Genomic DNA, 12,847 nt, shown 5'->3' on the forward strand with positions numbered 1-12,847 from the left:
GAGCAGTGGTGAGAGGGGATGGCCATGCTTCATGGGCAAACTTTGTGGGGAGTGCTCAGTCCCTCACCAGTGAGTGGGAAGTGAGCTGGGGGTCTCCCGAAGGTGCTATCAGGTTGAGGAAGTTCCCTTCTGTTAAAAGTTTGCTGAGAGCTGCTGTGGGAATTGGGGGTGGGACTTTGTAGGAGGCTTTCTCTGTATCTGTTGACACTAGAGTGTGGTTTTTCTTTTTTTTAAGCATACGTATTAAATTTTTTTAGGATCTTTGTGGGGTTTTTTGTTCTTTGAAGTTTAACCAACCTTGCTTTTCTGGGACGAGCCTTATTTGGTTTAGGTGTTACTACCCTTCATCACTTTGGTGGCCTGGGCTCACCTACCTTGTTGCTCATTAGCTTTTTAGTAACACTGCTGTTTGCCAGTTTCTGGGTCAGAAGACTAGAAGATTCTCTTGGAGGTGTTTGGGAAACCAGCATTTAAAAGATAACGAAGTTTGTTTGCTTCTTACTATTTAGCATGCTGGCAGACCTTCTTTTCTTCTGTGTTTCTTCATGCTTGTGTGCCAGGTTCCAGAATACAGGGAAGGTGAGGAGACAACATTGTGTGGGTCTGAGTCAGCCTAGAGGTGCATGTGCGCTCCTGGTGAACCTGCCAGAGGGGCTGGCGTCCTCAGCAAGGTCATCATGTCGGGGCCTTCGCTGGAGCCTGGCTTCTTGGTGTCACGTGAGGGCCTTGGTCGGCTTAGGTGGCTCTAAGACTGAGACTGGGCCTTGCTGTTGGTGTATGGGCTCCCCTGTAGCCCAAGCAGAGGAGGGCCTGGATGGGGAGCACTCTTCTGGACTTTCAAGAGGAGTAAGAGTGCCGTGCCTGGGAGTGGGGCTGGCGGTCCCCGTGGGCTTACCTGCTGTGCAAGTGCACCCCTTGTTCCCTAGCACCCTGAGGCCGTACTTGCCTAGTCCCCTCTAGGTGGAGAGTGGCTTACAGGCTTAGGTCACTGCTGGTAAGTGGCAGGACTGGGGCTAGGAACACACATGCTCCAAGCCGTCTCAGTGTCTGGACGGTGGAGGGGACCGTCAGTACTCCTGTCTGGGTATCCATCCTTTGGTTTTGGTGAGGCTTGATAGCCACAGGCCGTTGTTCTCAAGGCCCTCTTACTCACCTGCTCGGGGGACCAGGCAGGTAGCATCAGGCCAGTGTATCTGGGGTTGGTTTCCACAGCAAACCAAGAGTTTTACCGTTGACATCCGCGCAAAGCCAGAATACCACAAGTTCCTTATTGGCAAAGGGGGTGGCAAAATCCGCAAGGTACGTGACAACACGGGAGCCCGCATCATATTCCCAACGGCCGAGGACAAGGACCAGGACCTGATCACCATCATAGGGAAGGAGGACGCTGTCAGGGAGGCCCAGAGGGAGCTGGAGGCCCTCATCCAGAACCTGGTAAGGTCCAGTGGGAGCTGCACTTTTCTTGTCCTGTCAGGCGTGGTTGGCAGGGTCATTTACTTTTGCCCTCCCTCCGTGACGCAGGATAATGTGGTGGAAGACTGCATGCTGGTGGACCCCAAGCACCACCGCCATTTTGTCATCCGAAGAGGCCAGGTCTTGCGGGAGATTGCTGAAGAGTACGGTGGGGTGATGGTCAGCTTCCCACGCTCAGGCACACAGAGTGATAAGGTCACCCTCAAGGGTGCCAAGGACTGTGTGGAGGCGGCCAAGAAGCGCATTCAGGAGATCATCGAGGACCTGGTACGTGCCCGGGAGGGCGATGGGGCTTTTAGTCCCAACAGCCAGGGCGAAGGCGAGTGGCTAGGGGCTCCCTGAGCCCTGCAGTGGGCTCCTCCGGTGAGGCTGGGGCTCTCAGCCTCTGGCCTTCATCCTGACAGGCGGTGAAAATACCTCTCCTAACAGCAGCTTTTTAAATCATGGGATGAAGTGCAGTCTGTACAAGGAGCCAGCCTCTCGTCTCCAAAGGGAAGAAAAGAGATGGAAGGGGAGGGCCTGTCAGCAGATCCACGCAGAAACATGTCCCTGCTGGTGCTCTCCTGCTGCAGCCTGGAAAGTATTTCCCCAACCAGCAGTCCCCATGCCTCTTCATGGAGTCGCAGCCACAGCATTCGCTGTCACTGGCTCACGTAGCCACCCTTCAGGGACAGCGCGTGATGTTGCAGGAGGCCGGGGACTCTGGGTCAGACACAGGACCATGGTGCTCCTGGCTTTGGGCGGCAGCGAGCCTCGTGCCATTTTGTGCATATGGGTCATCAGTACTTTCTTGTGTCCGGGAAATGTGTCAGAAAGAGGCGTCCCGTTTGGTCCTGGCCCCCGGCCCTCCTCTGTCCACCCTGTTGTATGTGGAGCAGTTGAGGTGCCCGTGGAGGACTGAGTGGAGGCTGGTGAGGATGTGCACTGACCCTAACTGTCTGTCTTTATTTTTTTCCTTTCTTGCTGTGCCCTGCACCCCCCACCCCCAGGAAGCCCAGGTGACCATAGAATGTGCCATACCCCAGAAGTTCCATCGATCTGTCATGGGCCCCAAAGGTTCCAGAATCCAGCAGATTACCCGGGACTATAATGTTCAGATTAAGTTCCCAGACAGAGAGGAGAACCCAGGTGGGTCCCAGCGGTGAGCCCCATGCTGAGTGGGGAAGCACGGGGCGCGTGAATGGGCCTCATCCAGGGATTCCAAGGCTTCTCTAGGAGGTGGGTGCAGGGTGACAGGGGCCCTCCCAGCATCCCGAGGCTTGCAGCAGGTGACAAGGCAGAGGAGGGCAAAGTGCCTATGGCCTCTGAAGCAGGAAAGCCCCCCACCCCCACCCCGCCGAGTTTGGTTCTGGGGCTTCACACTGGTCCCGGGTGACGTGTGTGATGGGGCTGCTTGTGCTCTGTCCACTGCAGCTGCCTCTTCCCCAGCACTCCTACTTAGCAGGTTTTGTCCCTTGAATGACAGGCAGCCCCTGGCTGTCCTTCTGCCGCAGCCCCTCAGCTCAGTGTCATCCTTGTCACTTGGTTCCACGTGGGGTGGTAGGTGGTCATGAGGTGACCTGCACAACAAGGGATTTCAGAGCTGACTCTCCCAAGACCTGTCTCCCACTCGGGTTGTGGCCAAGTGTGTCGTCTTTGTTGACCGGTCTCAGTGGATGTGTCTGGTCCGGTTAGTGACCATGCAGCTTCCTGGGTCCCCTCTGTGTGCTCTGTCCTCTACAGAGCTGGTCATAGCCACCGAAGCGCCTCTCTCTCCCTGAGAGGGTGGCCTATTTTGAGTACATGTGGAGGAAAACTGCGTAGGATAAAGATGGATTTTTTATACTCAGTATCCAAATTCAGTTTGTTTTCTCTTGCTTCCCCTTTTATGCATACAGTCATTTTTTTCTAAGTCGTTTGAGTGTACTTTTCAAATGTATCTTTGGGGCTCCTTCCTGAGAATTATTTATTTGACAGAGAGATCACAAGTAGGCAGAGAGCGCGAGGAAGGGAAGCAGGCTTCCTGCTGAGCAGAGAGCCCGATGCGGGGCTCGATCCCAGGACCCTGAGATCATGACCTGAGCTGAAGGCAGAGGCTTTAACCCACTGAGCCACCCAGGCACCCCATAAGAACTTTTTTTTAACATCATTTGCAATAACTGGAGGACAGATGAGGGACATCCATCATCTGAATCACATGATCTGACAGTGTGTAGCAATGTTATCGAATTTAGTTGGTGTTCAAACTGCCACTTCGGAAAGTGTCTGCGGAGTCCAGTCTTCCCCCCCACAGTATAGGACTGTGGTTCTTTAGTGTTCAGGTGCACAGCTGCCTGTCGCCATCATCTAGCTTCTTTGTCACGGGTCCCATCCCTTCCTTCTCGATTCTTCCTCGCTTGCTTCCTGGTATAAGAAGCTGGTGCAGGTGCCCACCTTCCTCCCAGCCTGTGGTGCAGACCCCTCCCCACGGCCGTGTCCTAGCCCTGGGGCTTGGTTTCTAGTGTCCTGGCCCTTCAGACACAGTGGGTGCCTTCCCCATGCCTCCCACCCAATAGCCTCTGAGGTCGCCAGCTCCACCCGAGGCAAGGAGGTGAGCTCACAGCCTCCTGGGAAGCGCGGTGCGTGTGGGTCAGCATGTGTCAGGGGTTTCCCAAGTGTTTGCATGGAGGATGCTGAGTTGGTACTGTGAGCTGCTCCTGCCGTCTCCCCAGTTCACAGCGTAGAGCCGCCAGTCCAAGAGAACGGCGATGATGCTGGAGATGGGAGAGACATCAAGGAGGCTGACCCCGGCTCCCCCAGGCGGTGTGACATCATCATCATCTCCGGCCGGAAAGAAAAGTGTGAGGCAGCCAAGGAAGCCCTCGAGGTGGGTGCTGCCTGATGCTGGATGCCCTCGCGGCGGCAGTGCCCAGCCCAAGCCCCTTAGCTCCCGCTACCAGTGGTGCCCGCTACACCAGCCCGGGGCCCAGAGCCCAGCGCCTGGGGGCTGTCGATGGGCATGGAGCTAGCAGGTTCAGTGACAGCAGGGGGAATGCATCTGTGTCTGAGCCTCACCGGTCCACCTCTGTAAGCTTCAAGTGGCTCTGTTTTTCCTGGACTCTGTTAGTTCTGTTTTTGTTTCTGTAAGCAGCCTGTCACATTTAAGAGCATAAGCTTGGGGTGAGGGTCTGAAAGTGTGCTCTCTTGGCATTAATCTTAAAAAAGTGGATTCTGTGGTTTTGTTTTTGGGTGTCTCGTCGTTTTTGTTTTTGTTTTGAGAGAGAGAGCACGCGTCCAAGCAAGCAGAGGGCAGGGCAGGGGGAGAGGGGACTCCCAAGCAGAGCCCCCAAGCATGGAGCCTGATGCGGGGCTCGATCCCAGGACCCTGAGATCACGATCTGAGCCAAAATCCAGAGTCAGACGCTTAACTGACTGCCACCTAGGCGTCCCTGGATTCCATGTTCTCTTTTTGTGTCTTCTTTTGAGTTAAAAGCCTGGATATTGGTCTCAGTTTAGGCAGAACAGCATGGAAGGTTCCAGGAAGCTCCCTGTAGTTCTCACGCGGTCGCTCTGCTCCCTGCTGGCTCTCAGGCCTGCCCTGTCCGTGTTCCCTGCAGGCACTGGTTCCTGTCACCATCGAAGTGGAGGTGCCCTTTGACCTGCACCGGTACATCATTGGGCAGAAGGGGAGTGGGATCCGAAAGATGATGGACGAGTTTGAGGTACCCCGATTTGCAGTCTTTCCCTCCCGAGTGTCTCTGGCAATCCAGCCCCTTGGCAGTGCGCCTTCTTCCTGCTCTTACTGCAGCAGCGGGCCGCCCCTGTCTTGGTCCGGGACTCCATCTGCATCCGGTACCCTCCCATGTCCGTGCAGGTGAACATCCATGTGCCAGCACCGGAGCTGCAGTCTGACGTCATTGCCATTACCGGCCTCGCCGCGAATTTGGACCGGGCCAAGGCTGGCTTGCTGGAGCGCGTGAGGGAGCTGCAGGCTGAGCAGGAGGACCGGGTGGGTGTCCACTAGGCCACAGGGGCATCCACCAGAACTGCAGTCCTCAGCCTTCGTCGTCATGCTGGAGGGTCACCAGCACCCTGGCCACTTGGCAACTAGTTCAGCCAGGTGGCCAGAGGAGCTGGCCAACCCCGTTGCTGTTTGTGTCCAGGGGCCTTTCTTCAGGGGCAGCGTTGGCGGCCATGGCACTTTTCTCTGTTACAGCAGCAGAGTTAGATTCCTGCTAGTCTTTTTTTTTTTTTTTTTTTTTACCCAAAGTAAATGTGCCATTTGTGGTGCCTCCAGCTACACAGGACAGGTAAGGTTAGCGAGGCCTAGGAACCATTGCTGCGAAAGACCCCCAAACGTGAGTGGTGTGATCCATGGTGGGTGTCTGTGGGCCCATGTGGACCTTCTCACTGCGGGGTTTCCCTGCTTTGGGGAGGGTTCAAGACCCACCTCCCCTCTGTAGAGCTGCCATTGGAAGAGTTTCCTGAGTGGTGCACAGGGAGGCTGGGTGTTGTCCCCTCCTGAAGCCTTGGTGCAGATTCCTTGGGTTGTGGGCTTCAAGGACTTCCTGAAGTCGGGTTGGGGCAGGGCGCACAGACCTCTAACACCTGAGTGTGCTTCCAACGGTCTCACCCCTGGCCATGGATGTGCCAGGCTGGCTGGTTCTTTTTCCCTTCTGGCCTGCTTTTATACCGCAGCCTTGGAAAACACCCTCCATCCCCACCCAGAACATTTTTATACTTACTCATCAGATCCCTATTAAACCAATTAAAAAGTTGAGCTCAGAGCTTGCCACTTGCCTTTCCAGCCTTGTTGATGCCCAAGGAGTCCTTTCTGAATCTGTGAGCTTGCTTACGGGCAGGTCCTTGAGCTGGTGGGGTGGGGTCACACAGAGGCTAATAGGAAAGCCATGTCTTGTTTTTGTCACCAGGGATACCTTTGGCGTTCAGGACAGAAAGATGGGGTGGCAGTGGCAGGTGGCTGCACATGATGGTGATTGTTGGGCTTGAACTCCTCCACCCTTGTCTCATCTGTAGGCTTTAAGGAGCTTTAAGCTGAGTGTCACTGTGGACCCCAAATACCATCCCAAAATTATTGGGAGAAAAGGGGCAGTGATTACCCAAATCCGCTTGGAACATGATGTGAACATTCAGTTTCCTGATAAGGACGATGGGAGCCAGGTAAGAATGACTGCTTGGGTCAGACTCCGTTGCCGGAGCATTTTCAGGCGGGTAGACTTTTGTAACCTCATCCTGACCTAGGAGCAGTGAGCAGGCGAGCCTAGGATGTGCCCAGGTGGGTGGGGATAGGGCGGAGTGCAGAGTGACAGGTCTCTGGGGATCGAATTTTGGCTTGGGCTTTGGGCACTGTCTCGGTCTTTGTCTACCTGCGTCGCTGCATGGACCTTCTCCCCTGCCCACCTGGTCATCAGCTGGGTCCCTCCCACACAGTTGTCCCCACAGGTGCAGTCCTTCAAGGAGCACCCTCCCCGTGCCCATCACTCCCCTGCCGGTGTTCTTCTTGGCTCGAATAGGGGTCCCTTCCAGCACAGCCTTGCACACAGTGGGAGCCTAGTCTCTGTCTCTCCTCCAGTAGCATGCAGCAGAGTACCCAGAAATGGTCTGCTAGAATCTTCCAGCCAGCAAATCCCAGCATGCCTGTGTAGACTCTGGCCTTTCAACCCTGCATCCATGCACTGTGGCAGGCCGTCCATCTGTACCTTCCTTCTCTCCCTGGCCCAAGTCTGTGAGCCGCAGCCTGAGTTCAGAAAGGCAGGCAGGCCTGTAGGGGCTCACCCCGTGCCCCTCTTGTCTGCCTCCTGCCAGGTCGGTCCTCCCTTCCTCAGATGCGTCCTTTGATCTGCCTCTGCATTTCTAACAAACATGTTTACACTGCTGTTCTTTTTTATGCTTTGTGGTGGTGGTAGTGTTGTTTAAGTGAGCTATATGCTCAGTGTGGGGTTGAATTCATGACCCTGAGGTCAAGAGTCATCTGCTCTTCCAGCTGAGCCAGCCAGATACCGCTTTAACTTTAACTTTCAATGTTTTTATTTTTTTTTCTAAGATTTTATTTATGTACTTGAGAGGGAGAGAGAGTGTGAATGTGAGCCTAAGATCAGGCAGAGGGAGAAGCAGACTCCCACTGAGCAGGGAGCTGGACGTGGGGCTCCATCCCAGGACTCTGAGATCGTGACCTGAGCCACCCAGGCGCCTGTAGTTTGTAATATTTTTAATTCTGAGAATTCAGCTCTTTTAAACTCCTCACCTTGGGACGCCTGGGTGGCTCAGTCATTTTGGTGTCTGTGTTTGGCTCAGGTCGTGATCAGGCTCATGATCGAGTTCCACATCAGGCTCCTTGCTCAGTGGGGAGCCTGCTTCTCCATTTGCCTGCTGTTCCCTCTGCTTGTGCTCTCTGACAAATCAATAAAATCTTTAAAAAAAAAAAAAGAAATTATCCCTCACTTTCACTATGTTTATCTTCTTCAACTTTGCTATATAAGTATCACAGTCATTATTTGGTGTTCAGACCACAGTGGCTAATATTCCACAAGCTGAAGGGGATCAGTGGCCACGTTTTCTTCATAGGCAGCTTTTTCCTGGGAGGCTCATGTTTCCATTGGCGAAGGGTTCTGGTCTGTGTCTGTCTGGGGAGGCACTTGGTGGTGGGTGGTGGGCTCTGGGCACCATGGCGGTGGGGAGGGGGACTGGCTGCTGCTTTGCTGTTTCCTGGGGTCCTTGTGGCCTCTTTCGAGCAGATCTCGAAGTTCCTGCTCTTCTGCTTTGTTTCCCAAACAAAGTGTTCTCTGGTCCTTTATGTTCTGTTGCTCTTTTGTACGTGTAGTGTGTTCTCTCACCTTAAAGAACGTGGCTCACGGGTTGAGGTGATTCTGTGCTCACGTGTTCGTAACGCCTTGAGTCGTGTGTCTGCGCTGCCCGCGCTCTACGAGGGTGCCCTTGCCTGTCTGTGTGCATGTGGGAGGCCTGAAGGCTGGGCCAGGATGAGCTGTGGCTGTGGAGTGCTGGCCACGGTGTTTGGAACCTTCTCTCCAGGTCGGTCTGTCTCCAGCGGCGAGATGCCTCCAGATGCAGGGCCCGGGGTCACCGACACTGTGCCCCCACCTGCAGCTGTCTTTGTGTTCAGGTGCCCTTTCTTTTCCCATATGTGTCTTCTTGGTGGGGCGGGGGTAGGAGGGGAGTGGGCAGGAGCCAGTAGGCATTGTTGACCTGTTGTTTTAAATCAGCACCTGACATTCTTTTCTAGCTTTTTTCTCTTCTGAGTGGGTCAGTGTTTACCCTGAAGGTGAGGCCTGCCTCGTCCAGCCAGAGCTGCCCCTTGTCACTTCCAGAACTGCACCTGCTGGGTTAGGGCTCCCAGCCTAGAATTTCTAGGGGTTTCCCGTCTTCTGACTGGTTGTTCTTTCTCAGCCCCAGGACCAAATTACTATCACAGGGTATGAAAAGAATACAGAAGCTGCCCGGGACGCCATATTGAAAATTGTGGGTGAACTTGAACAAATGGTTTCTGAGGATGTCCCACTCGACCACCGTGTTCACGCCCGTATCATTGGCGCCCGTGGCAAAGCCATCCGCAAAATCATGGATGAATTCAAGGTGGGTTCCCAGCCCAGTCATGAAGGGGCATCATCGAGTCCTGGAAGCGTGGTGGGTGCGATGGGGTGCATGCTTCCCACGGGCTAGTCGAGGGCCTCAGGGCTTCCTGCCTCAGCTGCTGACTGCACTTAGGGTTTGAAAGTCTGACACTCATGTGCCTGTCCCTAAGTCGGTGAGGTGGCACAGGGGGCACAGCCAGGTGCCCTTGGTAGTGTTGGGCAGTGTCCTACCCTGACTGCAGCCCCACAGGGCACAAGCGGCTTCTGTATCTGTCGTGTCATGCTTAGCTCCACCGTACAGGACCTTTGCCTCTTGAAAACAAGGTTAACTTGGGGAAAGTTCACTAGAAGTCCATCATTCCCAGCCACGCAGAACTATGAGCCTCTGGTCCAGAGATCCTAGGCGGAGAGTTCCCAGCTGCCTTAGCTGCTGTATATGCTCCTTCCAGGTGGACATTCGCTTCCCACAGAGTGGGGCCCCAGACCCCAACTGTGTCACCGTGACAGGGCTCCCAGAGAACGTGGAAGAAGCCATCGATCACATCCTCAACCTGGAGGAGGAATACGTGAGTTGTGTCTGGGCAGGAGGCCTGTACCCAGGACACCTTGCCTCTGACTGGCGTGGGGTGACAGCAAGACTGTGTGCATTTGCTCCCAGGGGCATGCCAGGGACAGGGTCTCCCCTGAGCGAGTCTTGATTACTGGAGACTAAGCAAGCATGGTCGTTGCGCATGCCTGCTGCAGACTGACCACCCCCCTACACGCACCTGTGCCCACAGCTGGCTGACGTGGTTGACAGCGAGGCCCTGCAGCTGTACATGAAGCCGCCAGCCCATGAGGAGTCCAAAGCGCCATCGAAGGGCTTTGTGGTTCGGGACGCCCCCTGGACTGCAAATAGCAGCGAGAAGGTTAGATGCTCTTCTGTGCTCCGTATGCCCTGGGAGGGGGAGCACCAGCAAGCAGCACTTAGCTCTCCACTGGGGAGGCTGCTCAGGCGGGATCCCGTTACTGAAGCTGTGCACTCTTTCCCCTACAGGCCCCTGACATGAGCAGTTCCGAAGAATTTCCCAGCTTTGGGGCTCAGGTGGCCCCCAAGACCCTCCCATGGGGCCCCAAACGATAATGATCAGAAAGCAGAAACCTCTCCAGCCTGCTGACCCAAACCCCACCACACATGGTTTGTTTCAATCTGACCCAGCAGCTGGACCCTCCATAAATTGTTGACGCTTCCCCCTCCCCGAGGTCTCGCAGTGAAGCCGGGCGCGCCAGGCCCCCGCGTGCGCTCAGGATCTGCTCCCTGACACCTTTTGCTCTGGGACGGCGCTCCGCTGTTGTGCACACTAACAGAGGTAATTGGACATTTCCCTACAAGCCTCCTGGCTCATCCAGCATGTCAGTAAGGCTCTGGCCTCCACTCTGAGAGCTCCACAGCTGTGGCTGAGTCTACTTCCTGTGTCATGACCTCAGGAAATAAATTTCCTTGACTTTATAAAAGCCAAAACGTTTGCCCTCTTCCTTTCCCACCTCCTTTCCTCCTCCTGCCTGCCGTTCAGTCCCTCCTTGTCAAATGCAATCCACCTTCTTCCAGCTGCCAAAAAGCCCACTTAACCCAGACCACAGGGTGGGGAGGAAGACCCAGTTTGCATACTGGGAGCGCCCGGACCCAAAGGAGAGCTGCGGTGGAGCCTGAGGGGACCAGAGAGGCAGAAGGGTGACCTGGGTTCTCAGACGGTCTTGGCTTTGCACACGTTGGGGTCTGAAATCACCGAGTGTCTCTACCCCGCACCTCGCGGCACTGGAGACCCCAAGTCTGGTGAGCAAAGTCTGAAGGCAAGGCCGCATGTCTCCATATAGGTCCACCGTGGCTGGCATGGTGGCTTGAGAAACGTGGGCACGGGGAGAAGGGAGGCCTGTGGAGCAGTGGTGGAGACTGTCCACTCCTCCCTCGTACCCACCCACCCCCCCGTGAAGTCGCCTCCTTTCTACCTCAGAGCCAGCGTGGCGCTCGGCCTCTTGGTTTAGAGGTTTCCAGTGGCGGCACATTGGCTGCAGCACCAGGTCTCCCCTAGGCTGTCCTCTGACACAAGCCCAGGTACTGGGTGTGGGCTTCCCGGGGGTTGGTCTGGAGAGGCCGGCTTCATGGTCCCAGGGTACAGAGAGGTGAGGACCAGCCGCCAACGAGGGAGGCTCTCCTCTGTCTCAGGCATGCAGTGGGTAACTGTGGCTATTGGACCATAGGCCTTGGCGAGCAGGGGGCCTGGCTCTGTAGCTGCCTGTTGAGGGTCCGCTCGGAGAGGAAGGGGGCCCCAGGCAGCGCGGAGGCACCTGTGTGCCATGTCGTGTGGGATTGAGGACGGGCCCACCCCATCCCTGCCTCTGCCTTGTCTCGTCCCACCCTGAGATACTGGCGTTCCTAGGGGCTGGACATGTGTCCCGCACACACAGCCTGTGCCGCCCCTGCACCCCCACCCTTCTCTCTCGAGCTCCATTAATGGAAGCTCGGTGACCGCTGAATCTACGATTCTGAGTAGACGGAATGTCACTTGACAAGTGCACCTTGAGCAGCCTTTGCAAGCTCCCGTCCAAGTGGCAGCCTGAGGTGTGCCCACCTCCAGGAGCGATGGACTGGGGTGGGAGAGAACACGCACTTGAGCGTACAGGCTGGGGGACCCAGAGTAGGTCCGGTGAGGACAGGGAGGGAGGAGGGGAGGTGCTACCTTACCTTTCCAGGAGTTACCCCCTCCATCTCTTGGGGGGCCTGGTTGGGAAAGGGCACCTCTTCTCCAGCTGCGTGAGGTTTGGGACCTTTCCTGCTGGCCATCTTGCTTCCCTCCACTGGCCCCTCCGACCCTCATGGCGTCTACCCAAACCCCTCTTCCCTCCGTCTTTTCTATAGCATCCTTCCACAGCGCCCACCCCTGCCCTTCCCTAGAGGTAAATTTTAAATTTTCACAACAGGTTTTTTGCACATCTGCATTTATTGCTAAATGTTGTAGATGCAAACCCCCTCTCTCCCCCAAAACTGTATTTGGGATCTTGTGTGCTCTGTTTTTGGTGGTTGTTACTAAAGATTGCTTGGTGACCCTGCCCAGGCATGGTCTCCTGCAGCCACCCCTGCAGCTGGGACAGCCCTGGGCAGGGTGGGGGTGTGCGTGTCCATTTCCTTTGTTGAATGTCTTCCATATCATGTGTTTCCATAGCTATGATCCGTCCCTTGGCCTTAATTTTGGAACCTGGAGATTATATGCAAACATGTGTAAAAGGCTTATGAATATGGATGACACTGGAATTTTATAAATTCTAAAATAAAACATGAAACCAGATAGAGTGTGCTACAACTCATTTTGTCATGCAGCATGTCTTCTCTCGGTCCTGTGGAACCAGGGATGTCTTCAGCATGCTCTTAAGTGGTAACTGGAGATGCATAGATCTAGTCTCTGGTGTGATTCTCCCAGCTGGCATGTGGGAGATGGGTCAGCAGTGCCCTGAGAGCAGAGAGGCAAGGCGCTGGGAGGGAAGCAGGCAGTGGGCCCTGAGCAGGGGTGAGGCGGGCCAGTACAGCTGGTGTGGAGCTACCTGCCCTGGGAGGGAGAGGCCAGGGAGCAGCTCCAGCTATTGCTGCAGTCAGCTGGCCTTGGGGCCCCCCAGCCAGCACCTGGGAGGTAAGGTGCCTGAGCAGAGACCCAGGGTCACTGAGGTCACAGCACTTGGGGCCAAGAAGGGGCAGGAAGTGAGCTGTGGCCTCTGAGGGCAGCGAGCCTGTGATAGCTCTGGGGCCTCGGGAGTCCCTGCTCTCCAGCTGCGGC

At 55.5% G+C, this 12,847-nt stretch overlaps 1 protein-coding gene across 7 annotated transcripts in view; it reads left to right on the forward strand.

Annotated features, from left to right (window-relative positions):
• The window catches only part of HDLBP (high density lipoprotein binding protein), a 73,576-nt gene extending 61,212 nt beyond the window's left edge, over window positions 1-12,364 (forward strand). For all 7 annotated transcript variants that reach the window (XM_080798633.1, XM_080798632.1, XM_080798635.1 and 4 more), the window contains exons 18-28: window positions 1,213-1,434; window positions 1,522-1,740; window positions 2,463-2,601; window positions 4,164-4,318; window positions 5,049-5,153; window positions 5,306-5,440; window positions 6,469-6,612; window positions 8,857-9,042; window positions 9,491-9,607; window positions 9,821-9,949; window positions 10,078-12,364. In XM_080798633.1, coding sequence (XP_080654759.1) covers window positions 1,213-1,434; window positions 1,522-1,740; window positions 2,463-2,601; window positions 4,164-4,318; window positions 5,049-5,153; window positions 5,306-5,440; window positions 6,469-6,612; window positions 8,857-9,042; window positions 9,491-9,607; window positions 9,821-9,949; window positions 10,078-10,164 — 1,638 coding nt within the window. In that variant the 3' untranslated portion in view covers window positions 10,165-12,364. The remainder of the gene's footprint in view (window positions 1-1,212; window positions 1,435-1,521; window positions 1,741-2,462; window positions 2,602-4,163; window positions 4,319-5,048; window positions 5,154-5,305; window positions 5,441-6,468; window positions 6,613-8,856; window positions 9,043-9,490; window positions 9,608-9,820; window positions 9,950-10,077) is intronic.
• The last annotated feature ends 483 nt before the right edge of the window (window positions 12,365-12,847 follow it).

The sequence above is a fragment of the Martes martes genome, assembly GCF_963455335.1.
Source record: "Martes martes genome assembly, chromosome: 3".
NCBI classification, from domain to species: domain Eukaryota; kingdom Metazoa; phylum Chordata; class Mammalia; order Carnivora; family Mustelidae; genus Martes; species Martes martes.